The sequence below is a fragment of the Anabrus simplex genome, chromosome X, assembly GCF_040414725.1.
Source record: "Anabrus simplex isolate iqAnaSimp1 chromosome X, ASM4041472v1, whole genome shotgun sequence".
NCBI classification, from domain to species: Eukaryota; Metazoa; Arthropoda; class Insecta; order Orthoptera; family Tettigoniidae; genus Anabrus; species Anabrus simplex.
In genome coordinates, this window is record NC_090279.1 from 1350057 (window position 1) to 1374571 (window position 24515).

Genomic DNA, 24515 nt, shown 5'->3' on the forward strand with positions numbered 1-24515 from the left:
TTACTAGACGTTTGAAACTTTCCTCTCAAGCTAGCTCTCAAAACTATCACATAGTTAAGACGAAACTGCCATTATCTCGAGCTCGTGGACCTCCAGAAGATGGACGAGGGAGCCTCCGTTACGTACACGCTCTAGACTGGAGCGGTCATCAGCCCTCGGCTTTGATAGCGGAGAGGAAAAGCCAGGCCCTGACACACCCCGAATTCTTATTGGTTAATTTAATAAATATCAGAACATTTTTGATTGGTCGATAAATAAATATACAACATTTATCAGCGGCCAACGCTTTAAGCGTGTGGGAAGAGATAGCAGTGTTAATAACACTTGAACATCAAAAACAAACACTAAATATTCCAGTTTAGGAAACCTTAACGCACAAAATTTATGCTGAATTTCTATAGTTCATCTTCACCCCAGAAGGCACAACAAAAGTCAATAGTAGTGACATATGTCGAGAAACGTTCACACTATTTCCAAACTGGGTTTCTGATTTCATGATCTTCATGGACTTCTACAAGTCGCTACTTTCAAATGCACGGGTCGGGTATACCTCTGGTACAGTAACCATGGCATGGGTCTGTTACGTTGTTGCGACTTTCGTCGCACATGTGTATTTGACTTTTTTTTGCGATCTGATGCTTTTCCCGGCGCAAAACCTAGGTGATGGGATGTAATCCCTATTGCATATTGGTAGTATTGCGTAAATGTCTGTCTGTTAGTTCATCAGCCCAGAGACTGGTTGGATCCTCCAATTGCACCACCAAAGGTTATGCGGTTATACGGAAACCACAAAAACCAATGGCAGCACCAAAATGAGGCGTACTAGGCAAGGTAAGGAGTGAGGTAGTTTGCCATTGCTTTCCTCACTGGGTCAGGAAATACTATTGCAGCACGACTGACCCTATAAGCAGCACCTTTCATAACACTCAGATGCACTAGTCATGCTCTGAATGTCATTACTCAGCACTACCCATACCCCAGCAACTTCCATATTGTCACAGCCATGGATGTTGACTGGGACTTCGGTGGAAGCTATACTTTACTCTGGCCTGCGCCAAGAGATGGTTGCAAAAGTACTGTATCCATCAAGAAATGACAGCAGGCAGAATTGCGTAAACATGAAGGAGAGAATTCCGGGACAAACACAAACACCCAGTCCCCGAGCGTGAACCAAGACCAATTACAATATTATCAGACCTGAATGCATACAGTGGCGGCTCGTGATCAATTCCGCCAGTGCGGCCCGATATAGAGTTTCTGGCCATGGAAATGGGATTGAGGCAGGTATTTTTGAAACATGGTATCTATACTCTACCACATAGACTCCAAAGACACATTACTTATACAGCGGTTGAGCACGCCTGTTCTTCTGACTGCCAAACATGTCAATGACTCTGTTGAAGTTGGGCATTTCACCAGTTTCCTCCTTATGAATTGAAGAAACAGTGCGTGAATTCAGTCTGTTTTGACCCATATTATTCGAAGATAATTATTGACTAATTTTAATGTGCTGTAACTTCGCTCTGCTTTCGCTGTTGAAACTGGCATAGTTAGTGCAATTGTAGAATTTTGTGTTCCTCAGAGAACGATTCTTCCGATCAATGCTTCATGAAGAATGTGAACAAATCACAGGCAGAAGGAAATATCCTTAGAGTATCATTGCGATAAATCACTGAAAGTTCATTTCTCAATTTATCTTGGTAGATAAATGGACTGAAACTTCATGAAAAAGTATTCATGAAATTCGTTGGTAAAATTTATCTAACCGTAACAAACTTTTCGGAACAAACTTTCGAAACTACTTAATATATGAGACTCTTGGAATTCTTCTTTCATTTGGTTGATCACTATATCCCACACTTCTTTGGCATCTACAATGAGATTTAAACTAGAACTCTATTTAGAGCTTTTTCTGGAGTAGAACATTTATCCTCTCCTACCTGATACCTTTCATTATTCTCTCTTATTTCAGAAACAGCTCATTCAAAACGGTGTAATGCATTGGATATGGCAACTGCATTGGAATTGTGTTATACAAATTATCAATATGATTCATCGTCTCATAGAAGAATTCCAGAAGAAAACAAAAATTCTGAATTGTTAAGTAATTTTTAAAACCAAAATACTCCTTTATTGTTACATCATCCTAACCATCTTCGATCTCAGTCTTCTCAAAACATTCCAATAAATGTGATTTCTTTTAAGCCCATACTGCATGTAGTTGAGCTGAAATAGTCCAAAAGGGGTGAGTAGGGCTGAGTTTTTTTTATCTTCATCTGCTAAGCATATCTGGGAGAAGGCTTGTCACGTGTCTAATTCAAGAAACACTGGTTTACCTTGAAGAAAGTAACTGAAGTCATCAGTGTGAAGTATAGTACACTCGTTGAGTCTGCGATAGTTACCACACACACACACACACACCATGTTAACCCGTCAAAGCCCAAATACAATGTACGAAATAGATCTATGTATTTCATTTTAGATTATGTTAGCTACATTACGAAAAACAAAGCAAAACTAAAAAACTAGAGGGAAAGTGTTCCACAAAAAAAAATACAGGGGTGCCACCTGTAGGTTACATTGGTCAGTATAGTTACAGTTTGCAGCCTGCTGGTAGCCTACTTTCAATTCCGAAGACAACTATTGCTCCTAACGCATATTGGACTGTCGCGGATGCTGGGCTGGTTTAGATCCTTGTTAAGGCTCAAAGGCTACGAGGTAAGCAAATCGCGTAGGAATTGATCACTGTTTAAGGCCGAACCTTAGAGGTTTCCCCTTGCTTGGCGCTGTGACGGCTGTAATAGGAAACCATTGCTTCATCCACTACAAGGTCACGTGAACCGATTCCCTCAAATTACTGCCCAAAGTTTTGATTAAGAAATTTGAAGTATTTTTGTACCTTGTTAAGTTCGTTATTGAGGGGAAGATTCATATTTTCTGAAGGCTACAAATACTGATTAATTTTTGGAAGTGTATTTCTTCTCATGCTTTGGAAAGTAAGTTATTGTAAACATCTGATTTTATTTCCAAAAAAATTCTTATGTTTTCCAGATGCGTTTTGCCTGTCAAAAATAGTACAGTGATATAAACCCTTATGTCATCTGAATTTATGTCTGACATATGGTTCCTGTGCACAACGTATAATTTTGACATTTTCACAATGATATTCTTCTGCAATGAACAGTAACTCAAAACACTGAACTGGAGACAGTTGCGGTCCGTCGGATTCTGAAGGTTCCTCATGCCCGTCCCTCACAGAAGCGGAAAATAAAATTCTCCTCCGTAGCTGCCCACAACTTGTATTTTCCCTTAGAAGATGCTCGTTTATTTGCCCCAGAAAAACCAGGCGCCTGCTTCATTTCATTAGAAGGTACCGGCGTACCATCATCTGCTGATATCATATTTATTTCCACTGTCAATCTCAACATTCTACCGGGAAGGGGATTGAGATCGACAGAATTAGTTGCCCCATCGCCACTTCTGTCATCTGTAAAATACCTGTAATTTTGTAGAAACATAGTAATGTCATCTATAGGTATATAGATCTTCCAACATTTCTAGTACCTCATTCAATGTCAGACTGAAAAGGGAGAGAAAACATGAAATGAATATCAGATACTCTCCATAACTGAAACTGGACAAAAAGCCTACTTTATGTGACCAATGACACATACAGGTAACATCATGCTCTTCATGTCAATAACACATGTTTAAATTGTAATATTATGCTTAAGAATGTATCACTTTCATTTCTGACCCTTTAAGCAATATACAAGCATAAACTGCAAAATATAATTACATTTTATCACACGCTTTCCGTGACATAATAACGCGCAGTTGCTTCTCCTCTTCAATCCAGTCTGTTACCTCTTGTACTTGAGCGTGAGCTGACTGACCAGTGCAGGTTGCGAATTTAAAATGTTCCATTTCAAATCCCAAGACCTTTCTTTGAGTACTTCCAACAGGCAGAGAAGTTCAAACAGGAAATTTTATTAATATTAGGTCTCACCTGTAGGTGACATTGGGCTTTGACAGATTAAGAAAGGATTTCAGCTTCGTCATTCCACAAAGAGAAATGCATTTTCCTGAATGATTCCTTTTTGATAACTCGTTGAGAACCTGCTTCACAATTTGTTACTCCAAATGTAATGTAGACTAATACACCGCCTCAATCTTGATTCGCAGTGTAGCTTTTTCCTTCACTTTTGAAGGGAATTAGAAGATGCACACTTTCTAGGTCAGCGGGATGGGTTTTAAAGGTTGAGACAGTCACTGGGTTCTTAACCAAAATTTCCGAGCTATGAATCTCTGTGGAGCATGGTAAGAATTATGAAATGAAAAATCGTGTACCTGTTGTTTGAAACCGACATAAATCTGTAGCTCTTAAGGTTATCACTCCCTTCACCAAAAGCAATAAGATACGTAAGAGACTAACATCATCACCCTAAATCGAATTGGTGAGGGGAGATCGATTTGGCTAAATTTGATGAGAGGGAGAGATAAAATGATAGACACCCAGCACTTGTTCAGCATGTGTAGCCAGTAAGAACGGTAGGGGTAGGCCAAGGTGTGAATATGAGAGGCAGGTTAGAGCAGAAGTAGGGTGAAGCAGGTATGTACAATTAAAAGTTTGGTACAGAATAGGATGGCATGGAGTTCTGCATCAAACCAGTGTATGGGCTGATGACTCAAACAAAAACAACAACAAATGTAGAACGACATAGCAGGCTTGTCGGCAAATGTGTTGAAAAGTGGAGGTGACAATTTTCAGAAATTATGGAGGATAAGGTAAGTCTGTAAGGCTTCGTGACCTCATTAAATTTCATACCTTTAATGTTTACCTCCTTAGAAACTGAGTCTAACCATCGTCGTCTTAGTCTGCTACTTCACTTACCCTCTATGGCTGAGCCCATTATTCCCCTCGATAACACATCATCCTCCATTCGCCTTACATGATCCCAAAAATAGTCAGGTTTACACATTTATCGAATGAGTTCATTCATAACTTGGCCTTTATCTCCCTTCATTCTGAATAATCTCCTGCCATTGTCTCCACCTGTTTGAACCAGCAATCATTCTCACTCATTTCATGTCTGTTACTTAAAACTCGTGAATAAGATACCCCACTTCCACCAACTTTACTCCCTTGCAGCAAAGTTCCTCTAGAAACAGACCGATGTAGAGATACTGTCTCACAACTGCGAGCTACTTGCAGTAACTTTTCACAAGCAGGGCCGTGACTCACAGTTTTCTCGAGATGTTCACTCCTATTCTGTAGCAACTGGTATCCAGAGTCTCAGTTCCATTTACCAGGTCATTCAGCTGTTGTTCCTGATTCACAAACTGACTACAGTAACCTACACCACGAACTGTTAATATAAATATAAATTTTATACCATGATAACAGGTTTAAGAATTAGTAGGATAACTGCAAGGACTCTGTAGAAAGTAGGCCTAATTTTCACAAGCTCACAATTCAGTAAAAGTGGTTGTTAACATACTGAGTATCCGTTCACATTAAAAATATTAAAATCGTATGATCATCATGCCAATATTTATATTAAATTTTTGTGTATTCTCAGTGTAAATTCAGTTTGTTAAAAAGGTTGTTTGAGGAGAAATATTCTCTTCTCTTGCGTGTATACTTGATTTTATTGATAAACAAATTTTTGAGTGTCTGTAGATAACTCTCGGTGCTCGTTCTGAAGGTTTATTTATTTATTTATTTAATCGTATGGTGATTATAACTACAAATTTATAAGTCGAGGTCCAAGTATTTCAGCCACTCTGCAGCACTTTCTGAAAGATGAAACAGGTCGATGGGGCTTCCGGAGTAGGCATGAAGAGGGCAGCGCAGGATCACATGGCCCATGGTCTGCTCCTCTTCATTGCATTCACTAATTGGAGAAACCATCCAATCCCACTTATGGCGTAAGAAATTGCAGCGTCCATGCCCAGTCCTCAGTTTGTTGAGGCGACACCATAATTTTCTTGGGGTGTCGAATCCCTTCATTTTCAGGGTTGGATTTAGGTCATGAGCATTTGTTCCAGATGTTGAAATTGAACACTCATCCCGCCAGCTCTTGTTTAGATTAAAATTATCCCTCAAGAGTCGGACAGCGAGTATACTAGCTGGTCTCCTAGATCGAAGTCGGCGTGGCGATGGGTACCAAAATTCCTGGTGAACTGGTAATGAGGGAGATGACCAGATCTTCTTTCCTTCACTCGGCAGAGCTTCCTTTCTCCTCAGGTGAGGTGGGGGATATGACTAAGCACGGGTAACCAGTGGCGAGGTGTTGACTTTACATTACCAGTTATGCAGCGCATAGTATCATTCAACTTAGTATCCACTTTATGCACATGTACACTTTCCAGCCATACTGGGGCACAATATTCCGCTGAATAGTAGACAAGACTGATACCCGTTAATCGTAAGCAGTCAGCTCAGGCTCCCCAGGAACTGCCACAAAGCTTGTGTAGGATGTTATTCCTTGTTGCGATTTTGTGAGAGAGCTTGGTGAGACGTTCTTTGTAGCTCAGAGTTCTGTCCAGTGTGACTCCTAGATATTTCGGGAACGGGTTGTACTTTAGTTTCTCACCAAGGAATAAGACAGATGGCTCATAGTTCGCGAGTTGGTTGCTGAGATGAAAACACGAAACCTCGGTCTTAGAAGTACTTGGGATCACACGCCAAGACTTGAACAAAGTTGCCATTTTGACCAAGTCTGCTGAAAGAATGCCTTCTCCATCCTCGAAATTTCTGCTTTGAGCTACCAATGCAATATCGTCTGCATAGATGAACTTAGTAGCTGTGGTTGGTGGTAAGTCATGGATGTATAGGTAGAAGAGAACTGGGGCCAATACTGATCCCTATGGCAGACCGTTATTTAATTTTCTTTTGCGACTTTTAGAATAACATAGGAATACTACAAACTCTCTCTCACAGAGCATGTTGGAAATTAGGTTTGCAATTTCCAAGCAGGGAATTACTCCCAGCACTTTAAGAATTAGTCCATGTCGCCTGACATTATCATATGCACTTGTCGGATCAATAAAGACAGCTGTTGATTTCAACTTCTTTTGGAAGCCTGCCTCGATGTGAGTGGTAAGAGACAAAACTTGATCAGTGCAGCGACGATTTCCTCTGAAACCAGCTTGCTGTGTGGTAATTACAGCGTCAATGAGTGGTGCTATCCTAGTGAGGAGGACTCGCTCCAAGCGTTTATAGCTGCAACTGAGAAGTGCTATTGGGCGGTAGTTTCCAGGTCTCTGCTCCGGCTTTCCAGGTTTAAGAAGGGCGATCACCTTTGACCGTTTGAACTGCTTGGGCAGGTTATTAGTCTGAAGGATGTAAGTAAAAAGAGAAAGGATCCATTTTATGCTATGTGGGCCCATATTTCGAAGGAATTCGTTGAAGATATTATCAGGGCCAGCAGCCTTACCGGTTTTGAGCATTTTTATAGCAGCTTCAACTTCCTGAATAGAGACTGGTCTAGACAGTTCATCATTCTATTTTGTTCCATGTTTGAGATCGGTGAGCTTACGTTTCACAGTTTTCGTATGGCATTTATCTCTCTTGGCTCGGGTGACTTCCATTCTATTTGCAATGGCATCTGGGCTCAAGTTAGTGCACTGCTTTTTAGAATAATGTTTTCCACTAAGTCGATTTAAGACCCTCCAAGCTTTTCTGCTCGATTTTGCAAAGTCCATATCTTTCACTGTTGCTTCCCACTTTTCTCTCCTGTCCTTGTCTAATGACCGTAGAAGCTGAGAACCTATTTCATGGCTGCCTGTTGTTAAAAGCGTCAGAATAATAGAGAAGGTTTCATCAAAGTTAATAGAGCACTGTCAATAAAAATGACTCGGCCTGTAAGCAAACTATAAATGTATGGCTAAGGTTGTGTGTAATCTGTTCATGGGTATCAGACTCAATTTACAATTAGTTTAGCAACATCAGGCGATTGTTATCCAAACGCAATTTTTGGTTTATCAAAAAAATTTGGTCCACAATTTGTGAATGTTTATGTGTATTGTACCATAATTGTCAATTTTTATACTACCGTACCTTATATCTAGATTATTTAAAAATTAGTACAATACAATCTGTACCTCGAATGTCCATAAAGAATGACCGAAACCTGCCTGTTCTTTTAAGTAAACCTGACATGAATTTGTAACACCCTCCGGAGGTTGAATAAGGTTTTGAATGGGAGGAAAAATCAAAGAATTATACATTGCACAGTTCAGCACTGACAATACAGATAATGAAGTTTATACAGTTTAGACCAGATTAATTTCAGACGTTTACAGAAGAGACTGAAAATAATGTAGTTTACATTAACTTTGTATTTACCTTGATAGTTTAGTAATAGAGAAGGGACCTTCCGCATTTGTACACAATGAAAGTGACGTTCTTGTATTTGCCTGGGATGTTTCTCAATGCAGTGAAAACTACGGTAATCGTTGTCTCAGTAACTGAGTGGAAGAACTGAGAACAATAGTTCGAAGATTTATTTGGCACCAATCCCAGGCTAGTGGGTTGAATAGTTCATGAGAAAGAGGGCGTATACTTTGGCGTGTTTCGTCGTCCGTTACTTTGCTGCGCGCACGATGCACTCCCATTTCTTTTGTTAATACGTGCATTCTCTCTTCGCTCAGTTTAGTCTGGTGTAGTGCTGATATCGTCTGATTTATTAAACCTGTATTACTTCCCTTTCATTCAAACTGCACCGTGCCATCCTTCTTCTCCACGCAATGTCATTTCAAATTGACAGCGGGTCAATTAATTATGATAATCAGCTCATATTGCCCGTATTGATTTAGTAATTCATTGGGTGGTTTATCTCCATACCCTTTCCATCAACTAATAAGGATTCATAGCAGATTTCAAGGCACTGAAAGAATTACGGTATATGAATTCACCAGGTGATGTCAACATTCATATCGGTGAAGAGATTGCGATTTCTACTATCAATCTACGTGAGGAAACATCTGCTAGATTCGACTTCGTGCTCTCAAGCGGATAGGGATCAGACTATTTCAAACACTTCAGATAGAAAGACAGAAACACTGATTAAGGATTATTCATACATACAAGGAATGTAGAGATCTTTACCGTCAAAGATATGCCATTTCCATCTCTATAACATTCACTATTTTAAGAGCAACAACAAAATGATGTTGGTCCTGCAGGTATCTATACCTCGTATGGAGGTCGGTAGCGTGTGTAGAGAAGGAGTCGTATACGGTATATGGATGTCGGCGTCAAAGGGTTAATGTGGGGCTGTTGTCAGTTGCCTCAATGAGGGAGATTAATATACAGTAATTAAGGTACAAGACTGCAGGAAGTATGACTTACCTTTTGTTCTAATTCGTGTAATGAATTGATTACAGTTTTCACTTAATTTACAGTAACTATTAAATATCACCTTTCCTGAAGTATCACAAATGTAATTAAAATAAGGAAATAGTTATAAATAATTTTACAGTAAATTTTTGTGACGTACGTGGTCAGTTTTTAGAATTCAACTCAATAAACTCGTATCAAATATAAAAAAAATTCATTATGTTTATTAACTTACTCGTGTCACTTCCTCGTCTGTAAACTCACTGCCACAACCAAGACAAATCACAAAAGTATGTAATATTTATGTTACATATATCACTCAAATATTCTCCTTGTCTATATCGTACTATTGTTATGTATTATTTACGCGAATTTTTTAAAAAATCGAAATAAATTTGGATTTTTAAAAAATCAAAATAAATTTTGCTCTTATACTATCCCCCAGTCTTTCCTTAATCCAACCATATACAATACGTACACATTATTAATGTTTTAGGACCTTTTACAGCGCTAATCCTAAATATCTGCAGAACTCTGCCACGCCCCTTTACATTTCAAATGTATTTAAACTTCATGATATTTCCTGAACAAGTCACTTTGGGGCAGTAAATGTAATATCTGTGCAAAAATAGTAAATTTAACTTTCAAAAGTTGGCTAACCTACACGCTGTTCATCTTACTCCACATCAGTAATAAATAAATTATAGTGTTGATCACAACAGTTTTTCTTAAAGTATAAGTAGCAAATATTTCCATAGATATGCCGAGGACAAGGAAATTTGGTGCCAGCAGGCGCAAGTTCTACGGAAATAGATTTACATCTAAGGAGCAAGAAAGACAAATCAGTACCAGTAATGGTTCTGGTGAGAGTGAGGTTAAGGTGCAATGAAGTGCTTCAAAAAATTAAAATGAAATATTTGGACGACTCATACAGCAGTAACTTTAGTGAAGAAAAGATTCCAAACATAAATCCTGGGTCTGTGATAACTGAACTGAGTGTTGTGTGCAGTTTACTGAACTAATGTTAGAGTGTAAATATTGTGAAAGTGAAAGTAGTATGGAACTGCTTGAAGATGTATATAGTAGTAAAGAGTTTAGTCTCAAAACTTATCATTATGTGCAGTGTCTGTGGTCATGAGGAATCTGTATATACCTCAGGGGTAAATAACAAGAGGCTTTATAATATGAACACAAGACTAGCCTATGGTATGCGGTGTATAGGCAAAGGGTATAAAGCAACACAATCTTTCTGTGCAATTATGGATCTTCCTCTACCTCCTCACTGCTATTGACAGAATAGTTGCCGAGGCAGAGAGAATGTTCAAGGTGACTTCCAAGGAGGCAAGAACCAGAAAAAGGAATATAAGGAGGAAGAAAGAGGATGAAGAACTTCTGAACCAAGATGAGTATGGGGCTGGAATGCATTAAACACATCAGGTTACGCCACAACTTTCATTAAAAGCAAAGTTAAACTTTAAGTCCAATTTCCCGAAAGTTTAGTTTTCTGACATAATTAATTCAATAGACCAAAACCTACTCATGCTAGAAGGCTGAAACTTCGTACATAGAATCAGAACGATAATTGAAGAAAAGTAGACTACAGTCATGGACCTATCTTAAAATGTTAGGACTTGACTTCAGCTACACCCAACAATAAATTGCTGTATTTTATGTACCAAATTTTAATTAATGCTGCTAATTCATTTCTTTCTGCATGTTCTCCGTAGTAGTCTACTTTATGCACACACACATTCTCTGTGTACAGTTAAAAATGGTGGATTTTATTGATACACTCCCAAAAAGTAAATTACATACAAAGGATAAAGTAGGATAATTATTAAAATACTTGATTAACGAATTTGTTGTTTTATGGTTCTAAAAGGTTAATTCCACTTGTATAGTTAATTTCGGGTGTATATGAAGCATACTACTGGTGATATCTTGTGTGTGTTTTGTAGTTAAAATTATGGTCCTTCACAGACATGTACCCTTAAGTTCAGATTTATATACAAACACTCTCCGTTAAACATGACTGGTAACAGTCTGCATCCTTCATAATTGTAATTTTAGATATTTTAATAAGAAATTAGGCTTGTTATGAAGTGAAGTGAGTCTCCCCAATACCCGGAAATAGTTGTCATATACAAGACAGCTTACATGGGAAAACAGAGGGAGCACTTTGGATCACATATATCCACGAACACTTGTCTCTACTTGCCTCAGATTCTCCCATAGGAATCACATGATTTCATTGGTACAAATTGAAGCTTACAATGATCAGCCTTTCCCTGGCATGAAGTAGCAGGTCTGAGTGCAATCGCTGTTGCTGTATGAAGAGTAACTGCAACACTGAGAAGCATAATAATTAGCAAAATGGAGTTGAGATCCTGGTTATGGGAGCTTCCCATTAAAGACATGTAGAGAATTGTAATAACGCCCGTAAATGTTCGTTGGATAAATGGCCGATGTCTCCTTCGCTTATTCCGTTTCCTCATATGTTTGCGTAAGCAGTGCGCAGTGTGTTAATTTTGAAGCACTAGCACGAACTGGTATGCACTTTGCTGTGCAAGTCTGTCAAAAGTGTGGCCTAATGCGTCATGCATCGATCATAAGATTCCTGTATATCGTCGAACATATTTGTAAATACTGGTTGCAGCAGAGAGTTTTCTCTTGTAATTCATGTTCATTTCTAGATAGAGTCGTCTTGACTGGAAAAAAATTCTTTCAGTATGCCCATATGTGGCCATCTACAGGTGTGACATCCGGGGAACTGAACAATCTCCAAAGGACCGTTGTGAAGTGAACATGTGCTGTACCAGAGCACGGAGATATGTGTTCTGGTTGTTATGCGTTAGATTAGGTATCAAATGTATAATAGACTTTAACTCAAGCGAGTTGACTATAATGATACTCACGAACATCAATACAGAAACTAATGTCCTACCGACAAAGAGCAATGATAACAGGAATTAACTAGGTTCGTGGAAGCATTTCGGCAACCAGAGATTTTCGCAGGAAAGTACATTATTGACAAAAGAGAGTAGAAAAATATTTCAAACAACTCAACGTACAACACGTATTAATGCTAAGAATTAAATACACAATTCAGAGGACCAAGTTAAGAGAGCAACACGGAATAACATTCATAAAACGAATCACTGACCAAGATGCAGTGTACCAGCCGCATATTACTTGAATGGTCGCAAAGATAACAATAGTGAAAGTTACCTTAAGAAAATAATCCTGACACCAAATCTCAGATAAACAATAACAGGAAGTGGCGAACATTAAAAAGGAAGAACCCCCATCATTGGAAAAAGGAAAAGGGGAACTCGGGGAGGTACATGAATCGAAGCAACCCTCCCGCGTAGTTGAAAATGGCATAAGTAAAGAAAAATATTTCACATGGCCACACGCAGTTACGTAACCAAAATAATGCAAAGGATCGTTAACCACCTGTAATCACTGTGCTTCTCTGGGAACTTCATAAATTTCGAGATAGCATAATAAACGCTCGTAGATGATTGGCTAACGGAGCTGCTGAAATGAAGGACTTAATGCTCACAACAAAATATAAATGTCAAGCCTTTTCTCACCCATGCCGTACTGAACAAGAGTCCAGATAGCAAAGATGTTAAGTCAACTTAAATACACCGAAAGCAGAACCACACCGCTGTCAGAATTGAACTGATTTGTAGAAGCGGAGGGCTAATCTTTTATAGGGCGAGTGTAGAAAGTTTAAAAACACATTTATCATAGGATGATTCCAGACGGCTGATGTTGTAGTGACATAGAGGTTCCCAGGTTGCAGGAGTGAGGAAAATCAGCGAAGGTAGCAGTTGTAAGGCGAGGCAGTATAAAGTTAGCAGCGTAGTAGCAAGCGAAGTGAGGTTAACAGCAATGCAGGCGGCGAAGTAATGGTAATTTGTGAAATCTTGAGAGTTACGTGTTATAATGAATAGTTTTGACGTTAACAAGTTGTTTGTAATTTCAGTTTTGTTGGTTTTACCCCTAAGTATATTTGTTAGTTCTTTTCTCCTGAAGTTGTTATTTTCCACATGTTTCAATTCATCAGGTATCGCTGAGAGAAGCGATAAGCTGTGACACGTGACCAAGCTGTGTATCGGCCATCTTTTCCTGCAACTAGCGGCATCTGGCGTCATTTCATCCCTGCGCATCTTGAAAGGAGGAATAAAGTAAGTGTATTCGGAATAAGGACAGGCTTGATACAAACACAAATTACTGTCAAAGACTCGGGAAGTGTGTCTTATTATTATCTTTATGAGTACTTCTTAATTTCCAACTGTCACGTATTTTGCGTTCAGTCTGCAACCCTCTGTGGTTCATTTAGTTTCATAGCTTTAATCTTTATCTCGTTAAGAACTGAGTCTAACCATCGTCGTATTGGTCCTCCCTGTACTTCTCATACCCTCTACTGCAATGTACGTTATTCTTCGCCACTCGCCAAACATGACCCCACCACCAAAGCCAAATTAAATCAGCAGCTGTACTGTACGAATTGGGATTGAACTCCCCTCATTCCGAATATCCTCCTGCCATTGTTTCCACCTGATTGTACCAGCAGTCATTCTCACTACTTTCAGGTCTGTTACTTATATATCATAAATAATGTACCCCACATCCACCCAGCTTTCACTCCCATGCAGCAAAGTTGATGTGAAAACAGACCGATGAAAAGATAGTGTGGTCTGGGAATTCTTTCTCACAGAATGTCGTTGATCAAACTCTGAGCTCACTGCAGTGGCTTTTCGCAGGGAGGGCTACAACTCAGAATGTTCTTGAGATGGCCACACCTATTCTGTAGCAACTTGTATCCCGAACTCATCTGTTGAAGTACGTGACTACAGTAACCTACACCATGAACTATTAGTATTGGACTTATAATATGGTAATAAGTTTAAGACTTATCGGGGTAACCGCAAGAACTCTGTAGAATATAGGCCTAATTGTCACAAATCCACAATTCAGTACAAGTGTTTGCTACCACATTGAAGCACATTGCCTGTGATATATTTCCAGCTGAATATAGGAGTTTTTATACCAAGGTTTAGCTCGTCCCTTAGATACAATACTACAGCTGCAGAAGGGATTTCTGGAGATTATGATACTAGACACGCGTTACGTCCTCTGACACCTTCAGACAATAGGATGCCGTTATATTATGGAATACTGTCGAAAGAGGCTCCTAAAGGATGTGCGTGACTTGAGAGAGCATGAGTTGGCGAACTGGGGGCTTTAGCTGAGTCTAGGCATGATGTATTTTAAGTTGTTGTCTATCTAACCCCCTTGGCCAACTCTTGTAGGACACTTTATTCTGATGTGGTGGGGTTCTAAAAGAGTAAACCTACTCTAGGGGCACCCTTGCCTTAAGAAAGAGCCGAGCAACCTGTGCTGTTGTTGTGTCTGCATTGTGAACTAGGAGTATTTATTTGAGTCTAGACCTGTTGTGTGCTAAGCTGTCGTCTATCTAACCTCCTTGACTAACTCTTGTAGGGGGCACTTCAACCCTAGGTGAGCAGAGTAAATGCCACTCCTAAAGATTCGAACGTGGAGTTCACATAAACTAAAAAAAAAAAAAAAAAAAAGGAGCTTAAGTGCATTTCAAATATCCTCACCCTGATTTAAATATGTGTACGATGAAGATGTACTGACTACAGTAAATGTGGAGACGTCTACATTTCAGCAGAAAAAAAGAAGAATGAATTTGCGAGCTAAGTTGTATTTTTTCCTATCTGGTGTTGTAAAGGAATGCCACAGTGTGTTATGACGCAAGACACCTGACTTGAGAGAACTTGGAGTCTTCAGCTACAGGTCAAAGCTTGTTCGTGGTGACGTCATCACAGCCTTTGCTACTATGATGACGTCACTCCACTCAGATCCTCATTTTTATGAGGTGAGGTGGAGGGGTAGAATTGCATCAATGGTGTACTGCCAGTCGTAAGGGTGACTAATAGGGAGGGCTAACTCAGGGGAGAGCTCTGTGCTAGGACACAGGGGTAAATAGGCATACACAGAGCCTTATAGAGGCAATTCCCTAATTCCTTCTTCTTCTTCTTCTTATTCTTCTTCTTCTTTATCTGTTTACCCTCCAGGGTCGGTTTTTCCATTGGACTTACCGAGGGATCCCACCTCTACCGCCTCAAGGGCAGTGTCCTGGAGCTATAGACTCTGGGGGACGGGGGATACAACTGAGGAGGATGACCAGTACATCACCCCGCCTCACCCTCGCGTTAACATCTCAAGACCTAATTGCTGACATGATTATGGTAAAAAATGCTGGGTTAACCCATGCGTTTGACGCCAGGCTTAACTTTACAAGGGCGTTACAGTCTCAAGTTTGAGATTCGACTTTGATGCTGAGATTTGTGGGAGCTGATGGCTACACATAGGACTAGGGATATGGTGTAATACAAATGTTTTATTCATAGGGGGCGTAATATTGGGAAGCATCTTGGAAATTCTAGAAACGGTGAACCTAGGATGCACATATCAGCAAAAAAATAACTGCTCGTGCAAGTTGACTAGTTTGGATGTATTTGTTGACACATGGAATACAAAGTTCATTTTTTCTACAAGTTCGCGACTTAGGTACAATCACGCAGGAAGACTTAAACTATCTTTGTATTGAATACCCAATATAATAGGTAAAAATAATTTAGTGCCGGAATTTAGCTCTGCAGGATTTCGCGTATTATCACAATTCCCGAATACGGAATAAGATCCCTACCTACACTTCACGTTCGATGCACCTGCAGGCCTAACGTTGCGTTGATCACTCAGTAACCTCCCGGGACTTGACATGGTACCAGGGAGATGGTGTAAGACTTAATACATATTCTTTATTCATTGAGGCGTAACGCTGAAAAGCGACTTTAGGTCTTGGAGAGTTGAGCGACCGCGCAAGGTATCAGCCAAGGAAAGACAAGAGCTACGAAAGACGTGGAAATTACAGACTCCTTAGCCCTCGTAAACATAATAGCATGGGGGTCGGAAAAGAACAAGCGTTAACCGAGGATGATCGGATAGGATGGATAAAAGTGAGTGGCCTAACACAAGTAAGTAGAAGCATGCGTGTACAAGGGCTCTTATGGCACTAACCCGGTGGAGGCTGTGCTAGGGATTTTTTCAAGTATTACCCCAATTCGAGGCTCTATCCTCCTAACCGGATGCCCTTCCTAACTTGAGACTCTAGGTGGAGTGATGTAACAGGGGAGGAGGGTGGTGGTGATGGAATACTGTTGTAAGAAAAAACTAAAAGCGGTGTTATGGGCTCTTAGCTTCCGAGCGTGTAATTAGCGGCTAGAGGACCTCAAGCTGAGCCTGGCATTAATCATAGATGTTTATTTGAATAGGAAATCGAGGTTGCTATTAATTTGAAAGGATTAACTATTCCCTAGACAAAATGAGCAATCAAAAACCTAAGACAGAATATTCAATTTGTAAATTATAATCTAAAAACATTAAAATTAAAATTAAAAAGTAAAGAATATCAATTACTCTCACAGTAAAGAAATCCCCAAAAATTCATATCATACATAATTAACAGGTCGTAACAAACCTAGAAGTAAACATTCAACCGTCAACATTGAGAAATACAGGTAGTTCAATATAAAACGTGTGGCATTCAAAATAACAGGTGAGGGCTCTACATTATAAAATATATTCATTGTTTAAATCATCATTTTAGCGTGCAATTATTTCTTTCTTTCTTTCTTTCTTTCTTTCTTTCTTTCTTTCTTTCTTTCTTTCTTTCTTGGCAATGTGACTACTGTGCCACTCAGCTGACGAAGTAAGTTTCTAGAACATTATAATAGGGTTGCCATGTCTGCAGCACTTCGTAACTGAATCAATTTCCCTTCAGGTAATTCTCATCGTGGCCAGTGTCACTAGAATTGACCCCACGTAACCTGGCTCTTAGGAGGACTACCTGTTAATTTGTGGTGTCATTGAGTGTTCCAGCCTCGGTGCGAGCTCTGTGCGGCACTCTATGGATCACTGGCAGAACATGTGGAGATGAGGGAACTGCAGCTGAAAGATGACACCAGAGTGGTGGAAGAACGGGAGAGCACCCTTAAGGAGACAGAGAACAGCACGAGTTCAAGGGAAGAAGTGCTGAAAACGAGGGACATGATGATAGAACAGAGGGAGGAGGCATTTGAGAAGAAAGCAAAGGATGTGAAGAAAGCACGTAAGGACAGAGAAGAGGAGTTGGAGAGAGCATGTAAGAATAGAGAGGAGGAAATGGAAAGGACATGCAAGGACGGAGAGAAGGTTGTTGAGAAGAGAGAGCTAGCGTGCGAAGTAAGAGAGAAACTTCCTCTCCAGAGAGAGAGAGAGGGCGTGGCGAAACAGAGAGGAAGGTCCACGGTGGCGGACACTGCTCGTCCAGTACGAACCAGGTCACGAAATCCTTCAGCAAATTCTATATTAGGCCGCTGATCAGGGATATATCAATGTGAAGCGCACTGATTTGAACCATGCTGCAGAAGGGGGCAGCTGCATGTTGTGGAGGGTCTGGTAGTAAAGGAGAGGACTGTCTTTACATCCTTTGCTTTCCTCTCAATAGTGTATAATAAACTCGCAATTTCAAAAGTCCATTAAGCAGTAACACATTATTACACAAGAATACGCCCAACCATTATTTCTTTTATAGTCATTCATTGTCATTCCGTCTCTTGAAAGTGTTTTGGTTTACGAAGATGTCTAGCCTCCATAACCTCTGAATAAACATTTGAGTATGAAAAGGGACATAGTGCTCGACATAAAAAATGGTATAACTTGAAAACCATACTTAATATGATTTCCATACTTTGTAGCTGAATACGCAGAAATATTTTGTATAAATGCCTAATAGAAGCTTTTTTGATCAAACCTTTCTTTTAGCTACAAAACAGATTTTCCTTTTTCCTGAAAAGTAAGGATTTTGGAATGTGTACACTTTTCAACTCGCCTATTCAATTACGTTTTCCGTACTATCCCAGTTAGGAGCTATTGATCTTTTATTAAGCTTTTCCAGTTATTTTTTTTGGCGTTCATTACACACGCAAGCTGAGGAAATGTTGATATCAGTATAAGCCAATTTCCAGCTGTCTCACTTTGTGTTGCCACTGCCTTTTCGTTATGCCGTGCTACTGCGCGACTTTCCGGAATGTTTTGCTCGTAGATAACCAGCAGAAGCGATCACAAAGGCGGTGAACGTGCGAAAAACGCCAGTGAACTACAGGAAGAGATTCCTACTCCTTGGAACGAGTGTATACGTGCTGTGTAGTAATACAATGCGTATACAACCTTTATTAGTAAGAAAAATATAAAACGCTTATACAGGGTTTATTCACTGTATAACTATACAAGAGTTAAACTACTGTATAAGGACTTTTATTAGTAAGACGGAAGGAGTGCCTGCACTAACATCTTGTACAAGCTGCTCAGTGGGCTCACCTTGATATAATGATGTACCTCACTACACTAGACCCTCTAGTCTCAGTGTTAAGACTAGTAGTGGTAACACTACACTACATCTGGCTGCACGGGAAGGTCACTTTGGAGTAATGAAGTATCTCAACGCAGTAGACCCCACTAGTCTCATTATTAAGACTGGTGATGGTTACACTCCATTACACCTGGCTTCTCAGGGAGATCACCTTGAAGTAACAAAGTACCTCACCGCACAAGACCCCACTAGTCTCAATGCTAAGACTAATCGTGGTTACACTACACTACATGTGGCTGCACGTGAAGGTCACCTCGAAGAAATGATGTACCTCACCACACTAGACCCCACTAGTCTCAATGAAAATATTATTTATGGTTACACCCCACTACACCTAGCTTCTCAGGGAGGTCGCCTTGAAGTAATGAAGTACCGGTACCTCACCGCACTGGACCCCACTAGTCTCAATGCTGAGACTTGTAGTGGTTACACTACACTACACGTGACTGCACAGCGAGGTCAGTTTGAAGTAATGAAGTACTTTACCACACTAGAACCCACTAGCCTCAAAGTTAAGACTAGTGGTGCTTACACACCATTACACTGGGCTGCACGTGGAGGTCACTTTGAAGTAATGAAGTACCTCACCACACTAGACCCCACTAGTCTCAATGCTAAGACTAATAGTTGCACAACCCTGACCCTTGCCAAACGGAGGGAGGAAGGCACCATGAGGTGGTACGCTTCCTAGAGCAGTGCTCACTGAACAAGTAAGTTACTCGGACGCAAAACAATAATCTAGTGTTTTTCCCTGTATCGGTAGTACGATCCTTACCTGGAGGTGAGGAGGAGCCCTTCCTCCTCTCAGGAGGTTCAGTGCTACAACAGTGAGGGATCCTACCGGTAACAAAGAACTCTGTGTTGTGTCGTTGCCTGGAAGCGAATGGTATTCTGTGCTAAGGTTTGTACCAATGCAAATAAGTTGTTTCAAGATAATAAAACTGTTAAATATGAGTTAGTGTTGGCCCCAGCCCCATCTTCATTGTGATTAAATTAGCAGCTCCCTGCCTCCTTTGTTCTCGAGGGGTGCAGAACATATAACTCTCTCTAATTGAGAGTTGACTAGAGTAATATACTTGCACAGTATCGTCCAATTAAGTGGCTGAAGCCGCTCTACAGGCTGAAGACAGTGTGAATAGTCAGCACCATAGATCACCCAGGTAAGTGACCTCGAGAAACTTTTCCGTTGAAGACACTGGCAAGGAAATATGTAGCATGATCTCACATAGGTAGGTGGCCTTCAGATGTGGCACAGATGGAAAACTTGAAGTAGTGTACGTAATTTTCCCATCACACAGACGACAAGCACATCAGTCATCTTATAATTTTCATGTTTTCACTCCTCACCACTACATTTGTGTTTTCAGTAGTTCCTGCATTGATTCCTGCAGAAGTATTTGAATTACTTTTTAAACAGGAGTGAAAGTGAAAGGCGATGCAAGTGGCTGTGTCAGCGGAGAATAAGGCAGACTTATGATCCATGTATCCCAGTGCTTGAAATACGATTTTACCAGAGTATAAAATCAGGCTTGGAATTATAAACCATATTCTGATATAAATTACATAGTATTTATCAAAACAATAATTAATGATCTCAATTAACTTATGACGATAAAAATACCTTTGGCAGTGAATGCTTGGTTTGAAAATCCGTTGGCTCAGTAAACTCGCGTCCTCACCCTGAAGTAGTGCAGCTAATTTCAGGAGCACCTCCCACCCAATGGTGCCGCATATAACTTTTTAACCACGTACCTGGAATCGAACCCGAGCTAAATGTTATGCTGCCGTAGTTTCATTGAAATGGCAGAATGGGTTTGAACATAACACAGGTTGAAAGGAGGGAGCTGACGGCTGTGATACTGAGCTATGCAAAGGAGGAAAACGGCCAATGACATAAGAGGCCTGTCGCTACAAAGAAACTATTGTTCCCATACGAAGCTTGAGTGGGTCACTAGTTGCACTATGCGATATTATGCAATTCAATATCAACATTTTAACTCTTACTTCCAACAAATCATTTGCGAATCTTCCCACAAGAAATACATCATTTGATTCATTGATGCATTTAGTAATAACCGTGGTATTTAAAATAGAGGGTGCAACCTTCAGTCAGTCGCCACTGATCTGCATTTAGGGCAGTCACCAGGTGGCAGGTTCACTACTAGATGTTCCCCCAGTATTTTCTCAAACCGACATGGACGGGTCTTGCGGTGACTATGAGATAGGGAAGGAAGTTACTCTGGCCTTAGTTTGCCTGGTGTGGAATTTGGAAACCACAGAAATCAAATTCAAGTCTGCTGAGGCGGGGTTTGATCCCATTTTTTCCCGACAGTTATGTGGTCACTAGCTCTGTGGAAACATTTTTAGTTATGCTGAAACTAAGCTGTGATGGGACAAGTGCAAAATAAAAGTGATTGGGCTCAATTAGTTACCCGAGCAAAAATTACCTTCTGAATGTAATAAGTAAAGTTACAATCATCGTAGAACGCGAGTCTTCAGAGAACCACTGAGTTTTTCCACATGGGTATTCCAGAGGGAAATACATTAGTCTGTTTCGTAGCTTTTAGTATAAGGATATTAAGTGGCTATCATTGCTGCGTTAGACTAAACAGACATTCAAAATGATAGCTCCCGAGCAAAATTAGAACGTCACTTTCGAGTTTTCAGGGTAACTTATTCAAATAGGTGAGTGGAATTGCCTTAACCCGTTCACTGTCACATGTTTATTCCGGCTCTATTCTCCACGACGTGGGGGCTGTATTCCCTGCCTGTAGTATGAGACGATCGTAAGTGGGACCAAGGACTGTCAACTTGGAATGTCGTTTGGTGACCACGGTTCCGATAGGAGAGTCTGGTATTAAGCTCCTCCACGGTTTGAGGTGCTCGAGTCCTAGGGAATTCTCCCTCTCTTTAGCCGATACCTTCACTTCGCCTCCATTTTCCCTCTGATTAGTGTTAATAGAGGATGGTTGCCCAGTTGCACTTCCTCTTAGAACAATAATCACCACGATTACCTAAATCTCAACAAGCTGAGAGTAGATGAACGAGTGCTCAGGCTCCAAAGTTACCAAGCTCTCGATGCGATGTATATCGATTACTACAATATATAGATTACAATTTTATTTTCAGAAGTAAATTACGAGTAAATATTACTAAGAAAGTAGTCGTTAGAAGTAATAGAATTACTTGCCAACTCTATAAGTAAGATATTCGTGCTTATGACACAAGCTCGTATTACTCCGTGTTAACGTCAGATACGTACGGTACTGATGTCGGAACAGAGTACATTTTACTGTATTGTTACATCCTGATTGTTACAAAGCACTTCATAGGCAAGTAATACCTATTCTACGAATTCCATGATCATCGTCTTAGCGCTTGTCCCGCAATGGAGCAGCGTCTGCCGTCTTTTGTAAGCCAATTTTCACTTGGTTCTATGAAGGGTATCATTTAAAACAAGATGAACACCCCTCATGTCTTCTTGAAGGTGATCAAGCCAGTGTTTCTAGGACCAACCACGTGGCCTGTTTTCAGATGGTGTGATGTGAAGTGCCCTCTGTACACATTACACGGCCACACCAAGTAGGTTATAGTGATAATAGCAGAAACACTCTCGAAAGTGCAGCCACTACCACTATCTAGCGGCTCGCAGTGTAAAAACGAACATCTGTCGACTGCTCCTTGTATTTGGTTAGGAATACTGCAGCATCAGGCTCACAATTGCTATCATGTGATGGGAATATTAAGTTATATATCTAACAGTTCTTAATGCACTGTGAAATTTAGATGCATCTGGAGCAACATTGTCGCCCTCTTTATCCCTGACAATGGCAAATGTATTTTCCAGACTATCCTGTGTCAGGCTTCTAGTGAAGTGAAATCGAAAATCGATTCGCTCCATCAATTCTGACCGCAAAATCTTAAGAGTAGTGATATTATCTACCCAACCTCGAATACATATTAGGTTGAGTTTACTATTACCACCTCTGTTTAACACAATGATCCGCCTTAGATATTTTCTATTTCTACCAATTTTTCTAAATGATTAGAATTACTGCAAAGTTTATTTCTATACTGCTTGGGGCCAGATAGATAGATAGATAGATAATGCCTTTATTGGTGGCGAAGTTAGGGCTCAAGGCCCTCTCTTACACTTAACCACTAGATGAGTATACATATACATAACTTATAATTTCGAATACAAATAAAATAAATAATACTAATAGCAATAGCAATAATAATAATAATAATAATAATAATAATAATAATAATAATAATAATAATAATAATAATAATAATAATAATAATAATAATGAAAGAATCCTTAATTTTAAATTACACAAAATAACGTACACTTACAGTGATACTATGTTTTGAGGAACTGAAGATTTCAAATAATCTGTCACATATTTGTATTAAATCAGTTCTAACAGCCGCAGAGGGTGACAGTGAATTAAACTGAACACGCGACTTTATGCCACATGCAACAGAATGGCGCACAGCCTGAACAGCTAAATACACCTTCATTGGTGAAAAGAAGCGAAGTGACATACATTGTTTTGTTAATTTTGGGGCTAGTCTGGGAATAATGGTTGAATCTTTGTTATAAAATTCTTCAGTATGAGACTAGCTACAAATTTCCCCGCCTACATTTAAATCATACTTCTTTAGATTGTTTTTGAGTGATTTAATCAAGTGAGGGGCGTTATAGAAAAAGTATTTTTTATTATTTATTTCTATTACTTGGATACCACGGTGGACAGAGGGAAAAGAAGCTGCGGGCATGAATTGGTCTATCTATAACAATCAAAAGATTAATTAAAAGCTTTAAAATTAGAGTTATATTTATTTTTTGGCTGTTTTTATGCTAAGTTTTAACAAAACAAAACGCTCAGCAACGGAACAAGATTTCGGGTACAGAACTAGCTCGTTAGCTTAGATACAAGATACAAGATATCTAGAAAATCAACCAAAATTGCTAATTAAAATTACGAGCTTAAAGCTCCCCATTTTACAAATGTTACTTGAGCACTGTTGCTCCATCAAGGAGACAGGTCTCCCAATTTTACAAATGTTACTTGAGCACTATTGCTCCATCCACTCAGTGGTCAAGGAGACAGGTCTCCCAATTTTACAAATGTTACTTGAGCACTGTTGCTCCATCCACTCAGTGGTCAAGGAGACAGGTCTCCCAATTTTACAAATGTTACTTGAGCACTGTTGCTCCATCCACTCAGTGGTCAAGGAGACAGGTCTCCCAATTTTACAAATGTTACTTGAGCACTGTTGCTCCATCCACTCAGTGGTCAAGGAGACAGGTCTCCCAATTTTACAAATGTTAGTTGAGCACTGTTGCTCCATCAAGGCGACAGGTCTCCCAATTTTACAAATGTTACTTGAGCACTATTGCTCCATCCACTCAGTGGTCAAGGAGACAGGTCTCCCAATTTCATTCACAGAGTACTCACAACGTGCAATCTTCCGAGAGCACCTTTTGCTCTACAAAGTTACCGCCTTCCAAAAGGCACCATTCAATATTTACACTAACACCTCTACAAGAATAGAAAGAGCATCTATGCTCTATGAATATATCCAGGAGGCTGCGCTCCGAACCTTATACCCTTACTGCCTTCTCAAGGCAACCTTCAACTTTTACAT

The 24515-nt window shown here is 39.9% G+C and overlaps 1 protein-coding gene across 1 annotated transcript in view; it reads left to right on the top strand.

Annotated features, from left to right (window-relative positions):
* Positions 1–18218, top strand: part of LOC136886534 (gastrula zinc finger protein XlCGF57.1-like) — a 149144-nt gene extending 130926 nt beyond the window's left edge. Inside the window, exons 4-5 of the mRNA XM_068230622.1 lie at positions 17327–17555; positions 18184–18218. Of these exons, the coding sequence (XP_068086723.1) occupies positions 17327–17555; positions 18184–18218 (264 nt within the window). The remainder of the gene's footprint in view (positions 1–17326; positions 17556–18183) is intronic.
* The last annotated feature ends 6297 nt before the right edge of the window (positions 18219–24515 follow it).